Source organism: Danio rerio, chromosome 7 (genome assembly GCF_049306965.1).
Source record: "Danio rerio strain Tuebingen ecotype United States chromosome 7, GRCz12tu, whole genome shotgun sequence".
NCBI classification, from domain to species: Eukaryota; Metazoa; Chordata; class Actinopteri; order Cypriniformes; family Danionidae; genus Danio; species Danio rerio.
In genome coordinates, this window is record NC_133182.1 from 29,431,667 (window position 1) to 29,454,397 (window position 22,731).

Consider the following 22,731-nt stretch of genomic DNA (forward strand, 5'->3'; position numbering starts at 1 on the left):
AGACAATGTAAAAACATTACCCCAATTCAGTTAGGCTCATCTGTCCATTCTATCTCTTTATATGCTGATGACATACTGCTATTTCTATCAGATTTACAAAATTCACTACCCAATGCCCTCACAGCTTTAAATGAATTTGGAAGAATTTCTGGTTTCAAAATAAACTACTCTAAATCAGTTCTGATGCCCCTTAATCCAATTGGCCATAATGTTACTAATAATACTAATATAAAAATATCAACAAAAGTCAAATATTTAGGAATTGAGCTGAGCCCAACCTTACAACTCATACCTAAAATAAACTATATGTCAATTTACAGTAAGGTTGAGGCTGATATCCAGAGATGGATGCGCCTACCCTCATCACCATCCGCCAGAATTTCAACAATAAAAATGAATATCTTGCCCAGAATTAATTTCATAAGCTCCATGCTTCCCCTCCCTCCACCTCCAAACTATTGGAAAAAGTTAGACTCGATTTTAAACAAATTTGTTTGGAATGGAAAACGTCCCCGTGTAAAATGGTCCACTCTCCAAAAAAACAAAACAAAGGGTGGATGGGCCTGCCCTAACTTCAAATTATACCACTGGTCATTTATTCTGCTCTCAGTTGTGAAATGGTTCGAACCTGATATGCAATGTTCTTGGAAAGAAATAGAAAAAGACCTTATTTTTCCAACACGTCTGCAAGACTTTCTGTTCTCAGGCTTTAACCATAGGAAATGTATATTGCGCTATGGACCTATTTTATCCTATACCCTCCAAATTTTTAAAAAGGTAGAAACTTATTTTCCTTCCAGAACCACCTGGCATAATCATTCTCCCCTGTGGCACAATGTGAACTTACTTTCTGGTAGACAACCTTTTAATCAACCATCATGGGCCAATAAAGGTATTCTAACACTAAAAGACATAAATGGACAAAAATCAATTTTAGATTTTCAAGAGCTGGTTAACAAATTTAATATATCTCCCAACACTCTTTTTATATATTTTAAAATAAGGGCAGCACTAAAGGCTCATAAGACACCATGGGGTAAGGATCTTCATACCCACCCGATTGTGAAATGGATAAATAATGCTCCAAGAAAAGGAACTGTTTCCTATCTCTACTGCTGTCTTTCTAATATTAATGCACATAGTTTCTCAAAAGAAAGACTATGGCTATCTGATATGTCTCGACCCAATACAACTATCGATTGGGAAACTGTATGGCATAATACATTCCACGCTTCCACAAACCCTAATCACCAGTTTATTCATTTTAAAACTATCCACAGGGCATATTTAACCACACGTATACGACATATCATAGGTTTATCTCCAGATCCATATTGTAAGTTCTGTGAACCACAGCGTCCAGATACCTTTTTACATATGATGTGGGAATGTCCGGAGGTACAAAAACTTTGGGATTCGGTACTGGACATTTTATTTAAAGTTACAAAAATTTGTTTCCCCAAAGACCCTATACTGTTACTATTGAATGATAACTCTCAATTTCCCTTAAATGCAAAGGTCCGTAAATTTTGGTTAGCTGCTTCAACTGCTACAAAGAAAATGTTGGTACAAAGGTGGAAACCTCCTCATGATCTCTCAGTTAAGCACTGGTTACATTCATTATTGGAAATACTGTATCTGGAACTGTCATCAGCACGGATCAACCATGCCAAAGTGGACATTCTTACGGCATGGAAAATCTACATATGCAACGTCAAAGAAATCTTGGACACTTAACCCTCATCTGATGGTACGGATGACAACTTAATGGAAATTATCTAACAGCTTGGTCTAAACTATAGTTATTCTGTGTTTCCTGATGTGCGTATAATGGGGTGGGGGGGGGGGGGGTGGGAAATATATATGGGGTTATATCTGTTAAAAGTATTTTGTTATCTGATTGTAAAAATTGTATATTCTCACTTTCGGAAATAAAAAAAAAAATTGAATTACAAAAAAAAAAAAGGATGTCATTTTACTGCTTCCTGATATGAGCAGGCCAGTAGAATTTGTAGAAACTATGATACGTGTCTGTAAATGCACAGCTTACGGGAGCTGATTATAAATTCATATTAATGAACAAAATGGGGTCTCAATATGATAAGACGGCTCTGAAAATGACAAGGTTAAACTAAGACCCCAGCAAATGATGCGTAGAGTAAAAATTAAAGAAGGGAATTATGAGGAACAAGAATACACAAAAGATGTACCGTACTTTTACTGGCGGGATGAAAAGGGTGCTATAGATATCCTGAAGCGACAGCTTACTGGTTACCTTGTGGACACTCGTTGTGCTCACAGAGACTTGTCACACGTGACCAGCTGTAAGCAGGAAAAGAAAGAGACAGTTTCTGCCTTCCTCCAGCGTTTTTCCAACGTCTGGATACATCTGGGAGGATTTGATCTCCCTGAAAGGCAGCCACAACCATTGTTTATTTCCACTTTTAAGATACTTAAATTTTAATTATTTGATCGATCTGAAATGACTCCAGCACAGCTCAAGCAGAGGATTCGAACGATGACTGGCAATGGTCTGTTCGATCAAATTCAGAATGTCGCCCTCCTACAAATGGGGGTTGCGCAGCCATACCTTCATAACTAATTTAATAACGGCCTGCCATCTTCCCTCGCAACTCCCCATTGTTAAAACTCAAGGTTATTCGAAGGAACACACTGATGAAGTCAAAGGAAACGCTCTGGCTGACCGACATGCTAAATTAGCAGCACAATAGCCTTTGCCTGAGGACTCTATGCACGTTTCCTTGTTCTCTACAACCTCGGCTTCAGGGATGCTCCCTGACATTGATTTGGCTATGTTACAAGCATCAGCCACTGACGAGAATAAGTCCTTCTGGGATGCCTTTTCTTCCACATTTGATGAAAAGATGGGTCTATGGCATGACAACATGGGTCGCCTATGTGTCCCACATGTGGCACTGTCATTTCTCGTCCACGAATTTCATAGTGTCACTCATCGTGGACGAAGAGGGGTACACAAAACGATGCAATCTTTGTTTTGTGTCCCAAAACTAAAAACCACCATTAATAACATACTTGACAAATGTCTTATATGCGACCAATATAATGTATCAAAGCCTGTGGCACAGCACCAACATTTACCAAGACCAATCACACCTTTTTCTGAATGGCAAGTATATTTCACGCATATGCCCAGGAGGGGACCGTTTAAGTATCTACTGGTTTGCGTGGATACATTTTCAAAATGGGTAGAAGCTTTTCCCTGCTCAAGGGAAAATGCACAAGTGGTAACACAGAAATTGATCTCTGAAATTATACCTAGATATGGGATCCCACAAAGCATCGATTTAGATAAAGCAACACCTTTTACATCAAAGGTGACACAACAATTGGCAACTGAATTAAATATAAATTGGCGTTTCCACATACCCTATCATCCACAATCATCAGGATTTGTGGAGCGAACTAACAGAACCTCGAAAGGAAAGATAAAGAAGGCCTTAAGACAACACGGTCATAAAGATTGGGTAAAAATTTTACCGAAAGTAGCAGATTTGAGAATGACACCACAAGCAAAAATCTTTATCACCATATGAGGTGGTCATGGGAAGACCTCTCCCTATCCCATGGCAAGGGGAAATTATGAGAGTGGGTATTGAGCTTTCTAACCACGTGTCAGAATTCTCAGCGGCCCTAATTCAGAAACTCAATCAGTATTGGGAAAGGGTAACAAAGAAACACCCTGAAATTCCACTTGAGGCAGCACACCCTTTCCAGATAGGGGACAAGGTGCTAATAAAAGATATAAAACCCCAGAAAGATTTAACTGATCCCAAATATGAAGGGCCAGCTGAGGTTCTGGCTGTTACATGCACTGCTGTATAAACTGATCTTTTTCCACAGTGGATCCATGGCACCAGAGTGAAACCATTAAGGTAAATGTCTATGATATGATACTAATCGTTTTTGTTTTGCAGACTACTTCTACTGGTAACCCTATTGGGATTGACACAGGCCCACACTGAAGTACACAACTTATTCTGGCAGTATGCCAACTGGACTGCATGACAGACAACCATTGAGTCATGTGTTGTCTGCCAAGAAGTGTTCTCCTCTGCTGTGACTATATCCTTGAAACCTTTGCCTTTTACATGTACTAAACTTGTTTTTTGTACAAATGCTTTGGGAGATATTTATGAGTGGCGCCCCACATGCGTTTCCAACAAAAAAACATGGAAGCCCCTTGACAGATCAACTAGCAGAAAGAATCATACTGTTGTAATACCTACACCTAGAACTATGGGTTTGAATATTTTGTTGACGAAACCCCAGGGGTTCACTTTTTCTTTTTGCTTTAATGGGACAAATGGAGGTAATGTATCCACCTTAAGTGCTAAAGATTGTAATATAGTAATTGGCCAAAGGGATCGATTTTCGGGGGTATATTTACTGTGGCGAAAGAATAAAAAATATAGTTCTCTGCTAAGTATTTGTCCCCGTTACATCCCAGGCACCTGTGAACTGAACAACTTAAATATGCTAATGTCACAACTGATACAGCTGTCACGGCATGTTACGGCCTGAACAACACATACTGTCAACACAGCAATGTAACTTGTGTCCCCACTTTGCCGAGACAGGATGCGGTCCTGGCCGATGACTGGTACTGGTATTGTGGGGGAGAAATCATCTTCAACACTTACCCCACCAATTGGACTGGTCTTTGTATTGTGAGCCAATTACAACACATGGTCACTGTCATGCATCTTGCCAGACAATCTGGAAGGGAACGAAGGTCAGTTCCCCAGGACAACGTACCCGACGAACACCGTATGAGATTACACTGGACTAGATTCTGGGAGGCTATGATTCCCAGTTTTGGCGTGGCAGATGCCTTAAAACAGCAAGAGATTATGCATTATAGACTGGCCTCCTTTATTAACAGTAGCACGGATGCCATTACTGGACAAGCTGTAAAGGAGATGAAAAGGATATCATCACAGGTTTATGAGGATGAGATGAAGGAAAGAAATCATAATTGGGGATGGGGATTTTTAGAAAGCCTGTTTGGATCATTGGCTCCATATGTCTCAATGGTAGTACAGGTACTTATTATTTTCTTATGTGTATGTATTTTTGGTCCATGTCTTCTGAGATGTTTTTAGAATATGGTATGATCCAGGCTCTTGTAAAAAAAACAGAGCCTGGAAGAGGGGATTGAAAGAATTATGCATGTACTCACTCTTCAAATATTCTGTTGTTTTCTAACTGTTTCTTATATTGTTTTAAGTTTTCCCTGTACTAGGCGCCTTGACGTTGCGCCTTGACATTTTTGAGCACTGAATGAAATTGTTCTGCTTAACTGAGCTGAATATTTGCACATATTCAGAGCCCATGTAACCTTGAGTATGATGTATAAAGGCTGGGAATGCCCGAGTCTTCTACAGAAGAGGGCAATAAACTGTTGGATTCACATCTCAGTTTTTGTTGTCTTCCTGGAGCTCCTGCTTACTGAGGAAACACACAGACGATCTGCAATTTATACCAACAGAACCGCTGGTGTAGAATGCAGAGTTTCTCACTTGTAAATATTCATAGTTCAGAAAATTCACAGCCATATCACCCTGCAGCCCAAGAGCAGTTACTTACTGAAGCTAAGCAGGGCTGAGCCTGGTGAGAATCTGGATGGGATACCACATGTTATGGGAAAACTAGGTTGCTGTTGGAAATGGTGTTAGTGAGGCCAGCAGTGTGTGCGTCCTAATGCCCCAGTATAGAGAAAGGGACACTATACTGTCAGTAAGCTCAGTCTTTCGGATGAAACGTTAAACCGAGGTCTTGACTCTCAGTGGTTATTAAAAATCCCATGACGCTTCTTGTAAAGAGTTGGGGTGTAACCACTGTGTCCTGGCCAAATTCCCTGCATCGGCCCTTACCTATCATGGCCTCCCAATCAACTGCATCTACCGAATTGGCTCTATCAATGTCTCTCCACTCCACCAATAGCTGGTGTGCGGTGAGCACACTAGCACCGTTGTCCTGTGGCTGCCATCGCATCATCCAGGTGTATGCTGCACACTGGTGGAGGTGAGGAGAGACCCCCCTCATGATTGTGAAGCTTTTTGGGTGTATGGTCATACACAATAAATGTGCAATATAAATACACATTCCTTACTACTTACTATGTCCAATCCAGCTCCTGGAGGACCACAATATTCTTTTTTTTAGCTTCTTTCATAATAAAATACACCTGTACTAGTTAATCATGGTCTTACTAGGCTTAATGCAAACTCCATTTCTAATTCAGCAAATAAATGGACAAAAACATGACAAACACAACAGTTCAATTGACACAATTTTATTTCAATTCAACAATACATTTTTGGCAGCAACACCGCAAGACGCAAGTATTGCTGCCTCAAGCTCTGACACCAGACATTAGCAATAAGCAAAGGATTGGAGAGGTGGTGAGGCCACTGGTGTTAGCATGCCTGGCTAATCAGCTCTTCCTGCATGACCAGGACCGGGCGCTCATCCTCCATGTCTGATGGTGAGATCTAAAGAAAAAACAAAAACAAATCAGGTTTATTGTCCCCAAAATAACTGACATTTTGAAAAGTTTTTGTAGATCATAGGTACCGTAAACCAGTCGTGGAGGAGGATCTGCTCCAGTTGTATCCTCTCGCTGGGATCGGGATGCAGACAGGCATTAATGAGATGACTGCATTCTGAAAGACAGGATTAATGTTTGACTATTACTTTAAACATCCTTTACATCTCCTGATGGCATTTTGGACAGCTGAGCCAAGTGGCTTTGTCAGACACTTTTTTGTATGATTGTAACAATTTTTTCAAGTTCTTACCACAAGACAAGGACGGCAGATACCAGAGCCAGTGCTGCATCTTTTCCCGATCCGTGTAGTCTGGCATATATCCACACACCATAGTGTATAGCAGCACTCCAAGCGAATACACAGTTGCTGGCCGTGCCAAGTATTTGCCCGTTTCAAAAAACTCTGGAGGGCAGTACATCTCTGTGCCTGGAGGAAAGAGATTTGCATGTCTGAGTTACAACAGTTTGTTTTTACTGTATTCAGCAGCTTGTGTGTCATGACACTAAAGTTTTAATACTGTACATACCACTAAAAGTGTGGTACTCTGTTTCGTGGAACAGGTTCCCACAGCCGAAGTCAATCAGTGTGACATCCATGGTGTGTGTGTTGACTATCAAGTTCTCCAATTTTATATCTCTGTGGAATACTCCGCGCCGGCAGCAGGTCTCAGCTGCCTCGATAACCTGGCGCATCACATACCGAGCAAACCTTTCTTCAAAGATGTTGCCACAGCTCTCCAACAGCTTGAACACACTCAGGCATGGTGAAGGGCGCTGCAGGACCATTATATAATGGTCTGGAAAGTCCTGCCAATCCAGCAGCTCGATTATGTTGGGTGAGCTGGGACCCTTGTTTGCCATAAGTGTGAGGCCGATTTCAAGTGGTACAAGTTCTGGAAGGCCAGGCTAGTGGAAAGAGTTTTTAGGATGGTTAAATTAAGGTGGTTTGCACAACATGTTTATAATTTGTTTATTGAGAGATAGTTTGCTGTCTATGATTAACACTGTTGAAAAAAAATAAAAACAGAGTTAGAGGAGATGAGTCTACTTACAACGTAGAGATATTCCATGCCCTCCATTTTTCTGGCAAACTTGATTGCCACCTGATCAACAAAACAGAATTTAACAGTTAGCACTGGATTACATCAGACCATTCAATAATCCTTGTTGAAATTCTAGTCATGAATTTGTAGCATGTTTGGTCAGGTTGACCATTTATCAAGCGCTCTAATTGTGTAACAAAAGACAAAGCATAACACATATATATAGTTTGTTAGGTTGATTTTACAAAAATATATGTAAATTTACCGGAAGACCATCATGGGCACGGACACCAGCATATACGGCACCAAATCCTCCTTCTCCCAGTAGCTCACCCATGTTGTAGGTCCAGCACATGCCTGTTCAAATATAATTAGTTTTAGAGACAGATTCATATTCTACAATGCAAAAGTAAAACTTTATTACCACTTTATACCATTACGTCACTAATACATAATGCAGAAACATCTAATCCTTTCAAACAGTGAAAGCATCAAGCAGCCATAATTAATATGAACTTACTCCCAATAATCAAGACCATGTCTTGGCTTGGGTTTTCTGCCAGAGGACACACAGTTTCTTCCTCTGACAGATCATCTGTAAACTCCTGGATTTGCTCGTCAACAGTGAAGAGAGGAATCTCAAAACTACTGTTGGGAGTGTTCTGAGGACCATAACTCTCTACAGAAGATATGGTCTCCACTGAAGTTGGATCTAAAGAGGAAAATATAACAATTATATATAAACACACAAACATTTCAATACTGCTACAAATAATACATTTATAGTATTTACAAAGACAAAACTGAAGAGTTCAGATACACAAACATCTGAACATCTGAAAATTTGAACTCTGCAAATGTTTAAAGCTATGATGATCTTCTTTAATGATTAAGTTCAGTAAACACAAAAGATGAAGAGATTTACCATCAGTAGACGTTTCTTCCTCCAGCTCCACATTCTTACACTGTTCCTGTATTTGCAGGTCAATGATGGAGGGAGGAACCTCAAGGCTGTTAGGAGCTTGCTGGGATTCATGATGCTCAACAGGGCTTGAGATGTTTCCTACTGAGGTTTGATCTAAAGAGGGGAACATACATTCAACATTTACTTTAATTAAAACACACAGAAAAGTTTTAATCCTTTAGTATTTAATCCTTTAGTATTTGCAGAGACAATATTTTAAAGCTATGGGGATCATTTTTATTCTTTTTTTTTCCAGTCAGAAAAAATAAAGGGATTTACCATCAGTAGAAGGTTCTGCTTCGGTGACTGGCTTCACCTTCTCACTGTCCACCTGCTTCACCTTTACACCCCTTCCAGCTCTTGGGCGTGAAAAGCGGAACAGCTTTCTCCAAAAACTTGTTTTTTTCTTCACTTTCTTTTTCTCCGTCACCCCACTCCCTCCATCTTCCTCACAAGGAACAACACGGCTCTCATCAAGCTGATGGTTTTCAAGACGAGGCGTGTCATTATTTAACTGAAGTGGTGTACTAGGATGTAAACTGTACACACACTCCGACTCTGTCGCTATATTCAGACAAGAAATTCGCTGACCCATGATAAAACAAACGCAGTCTCACTCCAAACTACCCACTAAAACTAAATTACACCGTCAAGCCTTAACATTCCACTTTGACGTTCTAATTATGACATCAAATAAAATGTCCTTGAGATCAATTTGTTTTGTTTTAAAATTTGCTGGACTACATATTGTATACATAATACCTGACAATTCTTATAGTAATGCCTAAAATAAAACTAAAATAAATATTAAATCATATTATAAATGTAAATCTACTTGTTTTAATACTTGTTCAAACACTTATATAAATGTTTAATTCTGTACTTCTGCAGTATAATGCTGCGTCGCTAATACTTTCTTATTGGTTGTATTCTCTTTCTCAACCACTTGAGGGCGGTAAATATCATGGTATCTGAACAGAACTGATATGATCTCCACATTACTTCATGATGTCAGTGGGAGTAGTCTACTTGAAGAGTTTTATTTCTTTTTGTATGTATATTAAAATGTAAGGAATTGAAGTCAGAAATGAATTAGAGTAAAGATGTGTGGATGGGATTTTAAAACATAATAATCTGACTGAATCTACTAAACATAGTAGTGGAAACATGCTATTTTCTGTTTTTCCATTTAGCTTAGAGAACTTGTGTTTTCCAGAAAACAAATTTAATTAAATGCAATAGATTTCCAAATGTTTGTTTAAAATATGAAGGTCAGCCTGGTTTTGATCCAACTTGTGATGGGTGTCAACAAGCTCCAGCCACTCTTTCTGACATACTTTCTGGCTTTTTTCAGCACTAAGCACTTTTTGGGCATCAATTTTTAAATCAATTTCTGAATGTTTTCTTTTAGATATCAAACCACGCACCCTAGTAGCATTATTTAGACGTAACCCTACAAATGTTTTCTTGTCATCTTCACAGTCAAATGCACTTGCTATCTGTTTAATAATTGCTAAAAGGCATTTAACACTAAAGTGGAAAAATCCTTCTCCGACCAGTTATGTGCATTGGATGCATGATCTGATGCAGTCTATTCAAATAGAAAAGATTAGGTATACAGATTGCAGTATTAGAAAAAAATTGACACTATTTGGCAACCTTTCCTCTCTCATTTTCCTGTTAAAAATGGAAAGCACAGACAAAATATACAAGTTTATATATTTATGTTTATTTTCTTTCTTCCTTCTTTTTAAAATTCTTTTTTTAAATTAATTAATTCATTTTTTTACTGCTGTACCGTTATACATATTTGTATATTTTGCTATATGGCCTAACATGCAACCCAGGCTCATTGTGGAAACGTAGTCCCGCAGACGTTTCTGGAGACGTCCCGGTGGGTACGTACGGCTGCAGTTTTGGTTGTTGCGAATCCGCAAGAGGCTGCTGTTGTGCGCTTTTTCGCATCTCAAACGCCTCTCGCGAGTGCGGTTCGCACCTGTGCTGTTCTCGAGTGAACCCACCTGAGGCCGCTGTCCGACTGACCGGATGATTGACTGTGCGACTGGCCAATCGGCTGACCCGCCCTCCTCCTTCCCTGAACCCAACCAATTTTACCGATTGACCCGCCCGCCCGCTCGCTTCCCTAAACCAGAGTAACAGTTTACAAAAGCAGTCCAAAATAAGAAAAGCCCTGATATATTTTTTCTACCGCTTTTTCGGATTTCACCACCTTCTCACCCGGTTACGAAACTTGTTCACTTAATTTTTGGGATTCTGTTTTTGTCTTACCTGATTGCTGGAACCGCTCTTCCCCGGACTCGAAACCGATTGCCGTGGTCAACTCCTCTCTGCATCTCGAGTCTGCCGACGTACACTGTGAGCTGAGTGGACAAACGGGTTGCAGCGAGAAAGCCCTCCACAAGGAAGTAAGTGGTCGGCCGGCAAGCCGGCCTGCAAGCGCGAAAGGGATTAGCGTCACACTGCCCAGTAGCGTTCGCTTGAAAAAAATAAATGCAGCCGTACATACCTCCCGCGACGTATTCTGCTGTATCCAGAAATGCTGCGGGACTACGTTTTCAGAATGAGCTTGGGTTGCTAACATGTGTTACTTTTATCCATAATGTTATTTAATTTATCTTCATTTTATCAGTTGATGTCTTGTGATTCTTTGTATTTAATATTGTAACTCTCTGACTAATAAGCATCAATAAAACAAAGTTAGGCTAAAATAATATAATAACAAATGTTTTATTTTATGAGAGACTTCACGGCTCTATCACATACAAAAATACTCAAGCTCACTACTTTCCTGTGTTGTCTGAAGGAAATAAAATCAGTATCTTGGCTTGAAAGATTGTCACTACGTTTCTTTTAGAAGGGCTCATCCCTATGGCTTAATCAGCTGATTCTCAACCACATTCCTTTTTATTTTTAAATTATTTTTATTATTCTACTAATACTTCCAAACATGTTTTTGTGTTGTTGATGTGTTGATGCAGATATTGAATTATCTATAGATCAATGCTTCCATCATTTTAAAGACTGACATGTCTCTTTCAGTGACACAAGCCAGCAACCAGGGCATCATGAAACAGTGGTTCCCAACCTTTTTTTGCTTGAAACCCCCCTTTTCCCTGGACAATATTGTAACCCACCTCCACATTTATTGATATTATCGCTCATATATGTTTGCAGTAGGTATGACAAAAAATTGTTTTCAAACAAACAATTTTTTTATTGACTTCCGGTTATGGCGGCCACCTGAGAAGACGTGCCTCACGCTGCTCTGTCCTAATTATTACAACTTTCTACTAAAAACATTTGTATATGCAACAAAACGTGTTAGAATAAGGTTGATGTAAACGCCACAAAGTCAAAGTCTGCCAAGTTAAGTAAAGAAAATAGTAAATCGTCGAGACTGCCGAAACTAACAGATTACCGTGTCTGTGGTGAAACACAGAAGGGTAACGAAGAAGCCACGGCGAATGAGTCTAACGGAGAGGGAACAGTTGAAGGAGCAAAAGCGGACGACATACTGGCTGCTATAAACTCCCTAAAGACAGACTTTTCATCAAGATTTGATGGAATCTTGACGGCGATTGAAAGTATGAGAAAGGAGATAAGTGAATGTGGTGAACGAGTGTCGCAGGCGGAATTGTGGATTTCAAACGTAGAGGATGACGTTGCCCACCTGCAAATCAAAGTAAACAGACTTGAGTCAAAGAACAAAACTTTGGAGGATAAACTTGTGGACTTAGAAACCAGATCGCGTTTGAACAATTTGAGATTGGTGGGCCTCCCGGAAGGTGCCGAGGGACGAGACCCCTGCTCCTTTTTGGATATGTGGATTCCAGAACTACTGAATGGTCTCGCTTTGCAGTCCTCATGTATCCTCGAAAGGGCACACTGAATCGGACCAATGAGGGACCATAAAGCGCCGCCGCGAACGCTGATAATGCAGTTCCTTAATTACAAGGATAAGCAGGCAGTCATCACAGCTGCACGGGCCAAACAAGACATTCGGTACAAGAACCAGCAAATAAGGTCTTTTGCTGACTTGGCAACTGGAATACACCAACGACGGAAGCAGTTTGACCCAATACGTCAGGAACTGCGCAACTTGGGGATTCGACAAGGAATGATTAACCCAGCCAGGCTGCTGGTAACATTCAAAGAACAAACTCGTACTTTTCAAACAGCAGACGAAGCACGAGAATTCATCAACATAATTAAGGACACTAACACCAGTTAAAAAAAGAGGTTGGAATATTTAAGAATGAAACAATCGAAAGTGCACTGATATCTGAAACCTTTTATCAGGTAATCAAAATACATTGTAATATCTGAAGCCTCTATCAGGTCATATTATAAAAAAATACTAGATAGTCATACAAAAAAGGAAATATGTGTTAAACGGATAGACTACAGTATACTGGTTGCAGACGAGTGTTAATTGTTCAAATAAGTAGGGGCAGTAAGGGTTCAGTAAAAGGGATAACACAGAGTGGTTTGACTGATCCTCACTAGTGTGGAACAGTTTTTAGCTATACTGGGAATCAGGATGTTTCTAGGGGAGATCCCACAGAAGTGGGAAAGGTGTAGTTCATGTTGTTCAATGTGTTGGATGTGGGTTAGTGCATCCAAGTTTGTATTGCTTCTCTGTAATCTTACTTTCATAGTACAAGGTAATCCATTTTTTTATTTGTAGAAAAAATCTGCCCGTTTCGAAAAACTCTGGAGGGCAGTACATCTCTGTGCCTGTAGGAAAGAGATTTGTATTTGCAAAAGTACCATATGTAACACCAATACAATTAAATAAATATAATAAAAACATACCAGATATATGTAAAAAATATTTGGAAGCTAGAGGAACCTTGTTTTACTGTATTTGGCAGTGCACAAAAATTAAGTTATTTTGGGAAGAGGTGAGAGTTATAAGTGAAAAAATTATTTCAAAACAAATCGTCCTTGACCCAAAGCTTTTTTTGCTAGGTTTATACCCAGAGGACTCAAACTATAGTAGAAGCGAACAAGTATTTATAGACCTTGGCTTGCTTTATGCCAAAAGATGTGTAGCTTTGCTATGGACAAAGATGCAAAGACCAAACACTACTCAATGGATAAGACAAATGTTGTCAAGTCTGCCATTAGAAAAAATAACTTGTATACTAAAAGCTAAACAACGTGTATTTGAAAACATATGGAGTCCTTTTATTAGTTATATCAAAGAAGTGGATTTAACAGAGGAAGAAGTTGATGAATAATTTTTGATGGATAATGCAGTTTAAGCTTTATAGTTTTGCATTGATACAATATTTAATATATATTTGCTGTGCCTAGTACTCAGTATGATTATAATTGTCATGTTTGAATAGATTACCATTGTTGAAAAAAAAGAGGAGCAGTTTTATTTTTATTTATTTATTTTTTGTTGTTTGTTTGTTGTTTGCTTTTAGTTTTTATTATATATATATATATATATATATATATATATATATATATATATATATATATATATATATATATCCTGATATTTTGTATAATTTGTAAATGCAACAAGGTTATTATTGTTGTAAAATGTTTGTAAAATTTTGTATTCAATGTGTACAAACTGAAAACGAAAAAAATAAAAATATTATGGAAAAAAACAATTTGTTTATTAGTTTTTCTAGATATGTAAAATATAAATGCAAAATTCAGGTTCCTGGGCACGACAATCTTTCAGGATCTGAAGTGGGACATTCACATAGACTCTGTTGTGAAGAAAGTCGAGCAGAGACTGTACTTCCTTCGTCAGCTGAGGAAGTTCAACCTGCCACAGGACTCAGGAGCTGCTCGTACAGTATACTCAGCTGTCTTTCAATCCATCCTCTGCACTTCAATCACCGCCTGGTTCGGCTCAGCTGCCAAAACCGACCTCTGTAGACTACAGCGGATAGTCCGGACTGCTGAATGTATCACTGACACTACCCTTCCTACTCTTCCAGAGTGAGTAAAAGGGCTCGCAAAATCACTCTGGATGCCTCACACCCAGCACACTACCTGTTTGAACTGTTACCATCTGGTCGGCGCTTTAGAGCACCAAGCACAAAAATCGCCAGACACAGAAAAAGTTTCTTTCCTCAGGCCATCTACCTCATAAACAGTTAAATATCCCCCAACTGTGCAATAAATGTGCAATACTTTCTCATACGCACTTGTACACAGAACCTTATATCAATATACAATGCAATACTTTCTCCATTTGCATTTGTACACATCACCATATAACCTGTGTATTTATAACAAACCTGTACATACAATTCAACATCCAGATTTCTTGACTAACTGCATCTCTGTTTGATGTTTATTGTCTTTCTTTTTTCCATATTTATTTTGTGTTGTCACTTGTTACTTTATGTACACTGGAAGCTTCTGTAGCCAAAACAAATTTCTAGTGTGTGTGACGCACACTCAGCAATAAAACTGATTCTCTAAACATCAGTAGGCCATTTGTATTTTGTACACTTGAGGTATTGGGGAGTCATATGCAAATGTCTTATTAATTTGGACAGCCTCATGCATTTGTTAACAAGAACTTTGTCACAGATGATGCACTGTGGCTGGGTCAGGGACATTTTGCTTCAAGAAAAGATAAAAAACCATAGTTCAGGTAAATATCTTGTTATTTCCTGCATTTCGTGTTTCCAGTATTGCTAGTGCTGTGACCTATAATGTTTGGCGCTTCCTCACCTGGGTCAAGTATTCTTGCATCATTACTATTAGCTGCTGAAGGTGAATCAGAGTTTTTTTTTTTTTTTTTTTTTTGTGGAAGATGAATTACAAATCTGTCAATTTTTGGTCAGCCAGGAAATAAAATCAACTAAGGCAAAATTATCATTCTCTTAATTGTCCACAGCTAATTTTTTTTTAAATATGACGCAACCCCCTACAGAGCTCGCTGAGACCCCCTTGTGGGCTGGGACCCCCCTGTTGGCAACCGCTGGTGTAGAATGAAGAAGAACAGAGTTTCTCACTTGTAAATATTCATAGTTCAAAAAAAATTCACAGCCATATCACCCTGCAACCCAAGAGCAGTTACTTACTGAAGCTAAGCAGGGCTGAGCCTGGTCAGAACCTGGATGTGAGATCACATGGGAAAACTAGGTTGCTGTTGGAAATGGTGTTAGTGAGGCCAGCAGTGTGTGAGTCCTAATGCCCCAGTATAGAGAAAGGGACACTATACTGTTAGTAAGCTCTGTCTTCTGGATGAAACGTTAAACCGAGGTCCTGACTCTCAGGGGTTATTAAAAATCCCATGACACTTCTTGTAAAGAGTAGGGGTGCAACCACTGTGTCCTGGCCAAATTCCCTGCATCGGCCCTTACCTATCATGGCCTCCCAATCAACCGCATCTACCGAATTGGCTCTATCACTGTCTCTCCACTCCACCAATAGCTGGTGTGCGGTGAGCGCACTAGCACCATTGTCCTGTGGCTGCCATCGCATCATCCAAGTGTATGCTGCACACTGGTGGTGGTGAGGAGAGACCCTCCTCATGATTGTGAAGCTCTTTGGGTGTATGGTCATACACAATAAATGCGCTATATAAATACACATTCCTTACTACTTACTATGTCCAATCCAGCTCCTGTAGGACCACAATATTTTTTTTTTAGCTTCTTTCATAATAAAATACACCTGTACTAGTTATTAATCATGGTCTTACTAGGCTTAATGCAAACTCCAATTCTAATTCAGCAAATAAATGGACAAAAACATGACAAACACAACAGTTCAATTGACACAATTTTATTTCAATTCAACAATACATTTTTGGCAGCAACACCGCAAGGCGCAAGTATTGCTGCCTCAAGCTCTGACACCAGACATTAGCAAGAAGCAAAGGACTGGAGAGGTGGTGAGGCCACTGGTGTTAGCATGCCTGGCTAATCAGCTCTTCCTGCATGACCAGGACTGGGCGCTCATCCTCCATGTCTGATGGTGAGATCTAAAGCAAAAACAAAAACAAAATCAGGTTTATTGTCCCCAAAATAACTGACATTTTGAAAAGTTTTTATAGATCATAGGTACCGTAAACCAGTCGTGGAGGAGGATCTGCTCCAGTTGTATCCTCTCGCTGGGATCAGGATGCAGACAGGCATTTATGAGATGACTGCATTCTGAAAGACAGGATTAATGTTTGACTATTTAAACATCCTTTACATCTCCTGATGGGATTTTGGACAGCTGAGCCAAGTGGCTTTGTCAGACACTTTTTTGTATGATTGTTACATTTTTTTCAAGTTCTTACCACACGACAAGGACGGCAGATACCACAGCCAGTGCTGCATCTTTTCCCGATCCGTGTAGTCTGGCATATATCCACACACCATAGTGTATAGCAGCACTCCAAGCGAATACACAGTTGCTGGCCGTGCTAAGTATTTGCCCGTTTCGAAAAACTCTGGAGGGCAGTACATCTCTGTGCCTGGAGGAAAGAGATTTGCATGTCTGAGTTACAACAGTTTGTTTTTACTGTATTCAGCAGCTTGTGTGTCATGACACTAAAGTTTTAATACTGTACATACCACTAAAAGTGTGGTACTCTGTTTCATGGAACAGGTTCCCGCAGCCGAAGTCAATCAGGGTGACATCCATGGTGTGTGTGTTGATGATCAAGTTCTCCAACTTTATATCTCTGTGGAATACTCCGCGCCGGCAGCAGGTCTCAGCTGCCTCGATAACCTGGCGCATCACATACCGAGCAAACCTTTCTTCAAAGATGTTGCCACAGCTCTCCAACAGCTTGAACACACTCAGGCATGGTGAAGGGCGCTGCAGGACCATTATATAATGGTCTGGAAAGTCCTGCCAATCCAGCAGATCAATTATGTTGGGTGAGCTGGGACCCTTGTTTGCCATAAGTGTGAGGCCGATTTCCAGTGGTACAAGTTCTGGAAGGCCAGGCTAGTGGAAAGAGTTTTTAGGATGGTTAAATTAAGGTGGTTTGCACAACATGTTTATAATTTGTTTATTGAGAGATAGTTTGCTGTCTATGATTACACTGTTGAAAAAAAAAAAAAAAACAGAGTTAGAGGAGATGAGTCTACTTACAACGTAGAGATATTCCATGCCCTCCATTTTTTTGGCAAACTTGATTGCCACCTGATCAACAAAACAGAATTTAACAGTTAGCACTGGATTACATCAGACCAATCAATAATCCTTGTTGAAATTCTAGTCATGAATTTGTAGCATGTTTGGTCAGGTTGACCATTTATCAATGGCTCTAATTGTGTTACAAACGACAAAGCATAACACATAAATATAGTTTGTTAGGTTGATCATGCAAAAATATATATAAATTTACCGGAAGACCATCATGGGCACGGACACCAGCATATACAGCACCAAATCCTCCTTCTCCCAGTAGCTCACCCATGTTGTAGGTCCAGCACATGCCTGTTCAAATATAATTAGTTTTAGAGACAGATTCATATTTTACAATGCAAAAGTAAAACGTTATTACCACTTTATACACCATTACGTCACTAATACATAATGCACAAACATCTAATCCTTTCAAACAGTGAAAGCATCAAGCAGCCATAATTAATATGAACTTACTCCCAATAATCAAGACCATGTCTTGGCTTGGGTTTTCTGCCAGAGGACACACAGTTTCTTCCTCTGACAGATCATCTGTAAACTCCTGGATTTGCTCGTCAACAGTGAAGAAAGGAATCTCAAAACTACTGTTGGGAGTGTTCTGAGGACCATAACTCTCTACAGAAGATATGGTCTCCACTGAAGTTTGATCTAAAGAGGAAAATATAACAATTATATATAAACAATCAAACATTTCAATACTGCTACAAATAATACATTTATAGTATTTACAAAGACAAAACTGAAGAGTTCAGATACACAAACATCTGCACATCTGAACATTTGAACTCTGCAAATGTTTAAAGCTATGATGATCTTCTTTAATGATTAAGTTCAGTAAACACAAAAGATGAAGAGATTTACCATCAGTAGACGTTTCTTCCTCCAGCTCCACATTTTCACACTGTTCCTGTATTTGCAGGTCAATGATGGAGGAAGGAACCTCAAGGCTGTTAGGAGCTTGCTGGGATTCATGATGCTCAACAGGGCTTGAGATGTTTCCTACTGAGGTTTGATCTAAAGAGGGGAACATACATTCAACATTTACTTTAATAAAAACACACAGAAACGTTTCAATCCTTTTACAAATACATATATTTGCAGAGACAATATTTTAAAGCTATGGTGATCATTTTTATTCTTTTTTTTCCAGTCACAGAAAAAATAAAGGGATTTACCATCAGTAGAAGGTTCTGCTTCGGTGACTGGCTTCACCTTCTCACTGTCCACCTGCTCCACCTTTTCACCCCTTCCAGCTCTTGGGCGTGAAAAGCGGAACAGCTTTCTCCAAAAACTTGTTTTTTTCTTCACTTTCTTTTTCTCTGTCACCCCACTCCCTCCACCTTCCTCACAAGGAACAACACGGCTCTCATCAAGCTGATGGTTTTCAAGACGAGGCGTGTCATTATTTAACTGAAGTGGTGTACTAGGATGTAAACTGTACACACACTCCGACTCTGTCGCTATATTCAGACAAGAAATTCGCTGACCCATGATAAAACAAACGCACTGTCTCACTCCAAACTACCCACTAAAACTAAATTACATCGTCAAGCCTTAACATTCCACTTTGACGTTCTAATTATGACATCAAATAAAATGTCCTTGAGATCAATTTGTTTTGTTTTAAAATTTGCTGAACTACATATTGCATATATAATACCTGACAATTCTTATAGTAAATCCTAAAATAAAGCTAAAATAAATATTAAATCATATTATAAATGTAAATCTATTTGTTTTAATACTTGTTCAAGCACTTATATAAATGTTTAATTCCGTACTTCTGCAGTATAATGCTGCGTCGCTAATACTTTCTTATTGGTTGTATTCTCTTTCTCAACCACTTGAGGGCGGCAAATATCATGGTATCTGAACAGAACTGATAGTCCACATTACTTCATGATGTCAGTGGGAGTAGTCTACTTAAAGAGTTTTATTTCTTTTTGTATGTATATTTAAATGTAAGGAATTGAAGTCAGAAATGAATTAGAGTAAAGATGTGTGGATGGGATTTTAAAACATAATAATCTGACTGAATCTACTAAACATAGTAGTGGAAACATGCTAATTTCTGTTTTTCCTTTTAGCTTAGAGAACTTGTGTTTTCCAGAAAACAAGTTTAATTAAATACAATGGATTTCCAAATGTTTGTTTAAAATATGAAGGTCAGCCTGGTTTTGATCCAACTTGTGATGGGTGTCAACAAGCTCCAGCCACTCTTTCTGACATACTTTCTGGCTTTTTTCAGCACTAAGCACTTTTTGGGCATCAATTTTTAAATCCATTTCTCAATGTTTTCTTTTAGATATCAAACCACGCACCCTATAGCATTATTTAGATGTAACCCTACAAATGTTTTCTTGTCATCTTCACAGTCAAATGCACTTGCTATCTGTTTAATAATTGCTAAAAGGCAAATAACACTGAAGTGGAAAAATCCTTCTCCGCCCAGTTATGTGCATTGGATGCATGATCTGATGCAGTCTATTCAAATAGAAAAGATTACAGATTGCAGTATTAGAAAAAAATGACACTATTTGGCAACCCATCCTCTCAAATTTTCCTGTTAAAAATGGAGAGCACAGACAAAATATACATGTTTATATATTTGTTTATTTTTTTCTTTTTAAAATTAATAAATTTATTTTTTTACTGCTGTACCGTTAGCATATTTGTATATTTTGCTATATGGCCTAACGTGTTACTTTTATCCATAATGTTATTTAATTTATCTTAATTTTATCAGTTGATGTCTTGTGATTCTTTGTAATTAATATTGTAACTCTCTGACTAATATGCATCAATAAAACAAAGTTAGGCTAAAATAAAAAGGTCATAAGCTGGGAAATGTACAGTACAGCTGTTTTGATAGGCCTACTTGCTTTGAAATTAGGCTCGTATCAATTAGCTATTTACAAGTTATAATGATGTATAAATCAAGTGATCCAACCAGAAGCCTCTAATATAAAAACAGTTTCAAAGAGAGTCACTCTGATGAGAAACACTGAACACGAGTGATATTTCAGTTTTATCTCTTGATATAGTTTTATATATATATATATATATATATATATATATATATATATATATATATATATATATATATATATATAGAGAGAGAGAGAGAGAGAGAGAGAGAGAGAGAGAGAGAGAGAGAGAGATAGAGAGAGAGAGATAGAGAGATAGAACACTCACTGGCCACTTTATTAGGCACACTTGTCAAACTGTTCGTTAACACAAATTTTTAATCAGCCAATCATAGGGCACCCACTCAATGCATTTAGGCATGTAGACATGATCAAGACGATCTACTGCAGTTCAAACAGAGCATCAGAATGGGAGAGAAAGGTGATTTAAGTGACTTTGAATGTGGCATGTTTGTTGTTGCCAGAAGGGCTGGTCTGGGTATTTCAGAAACTGCTGATCTACTGGGATTTTCATTCACAACCATCTCTAGGGAATAGTCCGAAAAAGAGAAAATATCCAGTGAGTGCCAGTTCTGTTACAATCCTCATAACAATCAAGGTATGCAGAAGAGCATCTCTAAACGCACAACATGTCCAACTTTGAGGTAGTTGGGCTACAGCAGCAGAAGACCACATCGGGTGCCACTCCTGTCAGCTAAGAACAGGAAACTGAGGCTACAATTCACAGAGGCTCACCAAAATAGGACAATAGAAGATTGGAAAAACAGGGTCGGGTCTATTGAGTCTCTCATCATTTCTGCTGCAACATTCCAGTGGTAGGGGCAGAACTTAGTATCAACAACATGAAAGCATGGATTCATCCTGCCTTGTATCAACGGTTGAGGCTGGTGGTGGTGGTGTAATGGTGTGGTGGACATTTTCATTACTTAAATTAAAATTAAAAAAAATTTTACTGGATGTTCTGCATGCTCAGAACAGTGTTTTTTGACATTCAGCTGATACACAGATGCTCCTTCAGATATGTTTCTTGTAATATCGCATTGAACTTTTTAAACTTAGAAATATTTTTTTTCCCTCAAAAGTTTACAGATTTAAATAAAATAAATTAAAATTAATTGGGTACATTTGATACTTTTAATAGAAGGAAATGCTAAAGCTCAGACATCTAAACAAGCTGAAACTAAATACAGCTCTTCATTAGTAACCCTTTACACAGACAAATGAAGATGCCAGCAGATGCTGGAATAAGCATCTACACGAGCAAAACCACAGATAAATCATAGTTTGGAAGGAATTTGGTCAAATACTTACTGCGCTTCAGCCTCATAAATTGATGTTGCTAATGAATAGAAGTGTTTATAGAGATATTTGAAACGACACATCCCTGTAATGATTTCATTTTTAAGAGAATGCAAATAAGGCACCCGATAAATAGATGAAAAAATGGTATGCAATTATTTGGCTACGATGAGAGAATGTGGGCTCAACACAAACCCAACCATCAACGTTGATCAATGGTCCTGTTCTCTCTGCGTTGGAATAATAGCATTCGTTTAGCTTATTCATCTCCTCTTGAGCGTATGTTTGTGTGCAGTGGAGGATGGTGGGCTTTAAACGATGATGGATACAGAGAGGCTGGCAGAAATGGGAGCTGCTTCCTTCATTTAATTACTGTGTCAAACCGAATTACCTTAGAAATCAGAAAACATGACCACTACGCCACAGATTTATTCATACTTGCTGGACTTTCTGCTTTTCCTCTCAGTTTGATGCATTTGTTTAGTTATTTGTTGGCATGTGGAGTATTCTAACATTTATTTAGCATCACTTTTTTTGGTGGATGATGTTGTTTCAACAACTCTTGTATCACTGTGTAAAGACTGATACAGCATTGTAAAATGAGCAAGATAAAGGTGGTTTTACTTATCCCTTTCAGCTGTCTCAATGGTCCGCAGTGAATATTTATAACTATCAGGTTTTTTTTTATGTAACCATTTTACTTTAATTAGATAGGACTTTAATGTAAATACTAATGTATATGAATGAATCCAT

At 38.7% G+C, this 22,731-nt stretch overlaps 2 protein-coding genes across 2 annotated transcripts; both read right to left on the reverse strand.

Annotated features, from left to right (window-relative positions):
- Positions 1-4,330: 4,330 nt before the first annotated feature.
- On the reverse strand, positions 4,331-11,441 carry LOC108190784 (serine/threonine-protein kinase pim-2-like). The gene is made up of 9 exons (XM_073908545.1): positions 8,879-11,441; positions 8,561-8,713; positions 8,156-8,347; positions 7,901-7,992; positions 7,645-7,695; positions 7,120-7,498; positions 6,843-7,019; positions 6,619-6,707; positions 4,331-6,536 (listed from the first exon to the last, which is right to left on the reverse strand). The coding sequence occupies exons 1-9, from the start codon at positions 9,192-9,194 to the stop codon at positions 6,462-6,464; spliced, it is 1,524 nt and encodes a 507-aa protein (XP_073764646.1). The 5' UTR covers positions 9,195-11,441; the 3' UTR covers positions 4,331-6,461.
- Positions 11,442-14,111: 2,670 nt separating this feature from the next.
- Positions 14,112-20,696, reverse strand: LOC110438775 (serine/threonine-protein kinase pim-2). Its single transcript, XM_068218401.2, has 9 exons — positions 18,928-20,696; positions 18,614-18,766; positions 18,209-18,400; positions 17,952-18,043; positions 17,696-17,746; positions 17,170-17,548; positions 16,893-17,069; positions 16,673-16,761; positions 14,112-16,589 (listed from the first exon to the last, which is right to left on the reverse strand). Exons 1-9 carry the CDS (start codon positions 19,241-19,243, stop codon positions 16,515-16,517), a joined length of 1,524 nt encoding a protein of 507 aa, XP_068074502.2. The 5' UTR covers positions 19,244-20,696; the 3' UTR covers positions 14,112-16,514.
- Between the last annotated feature and the right edge of the window lie 2,035 nt (positions 20,697-22,731).

Excerpts from the sequence above, each read along its gene's own strand:
- LOC108190784 (XM_073908545.1), bottom strand. The coding sequence starts at position 9,194 with ATGGGTCAGCGAATTTCTTGTCTGAATATAGCGACAGAGTCGGAGTGT. Across the intron at positions 7,993-8,155 it reads CATGGTCTTGATTATTGGGA|GCATGTGCTGGACCTACAAC; the intron begins GTAAGTTCATAT and ends ATATTTGAACAG. Across the intron at positions 7,696-7,900 it reads GTGCCCATGATGGTCTTCCG|GTGGCAATCAAGTTTGCCAG; the intron begins GTAAATTTACAT and ends TTTGTTGATCAG.
- LOC110438775 (XM_068218401.2), bottom strand. The coding sequence starts at position 19,243 with ATGGGTCAGCGAATTTCTTGTCTGAATATAGCGACAGAGTCGGAGTGT. Across the intron at positions 18,044-18,208 it reads CATGGTCTTGATTATTGGGA|GCATGTGCTGGACCTACAAC; the intron begins GTAAGTTCATAT and ends ATATTTGAACAG. Across the intron at positions 17,747-17,951 it reads GTGCCCATGATGGTCTTCCG|GTGGCAATCAAGTTTGCCAA; the intron begins GTAAATTTATAT and ends TTTGTTGATCAG.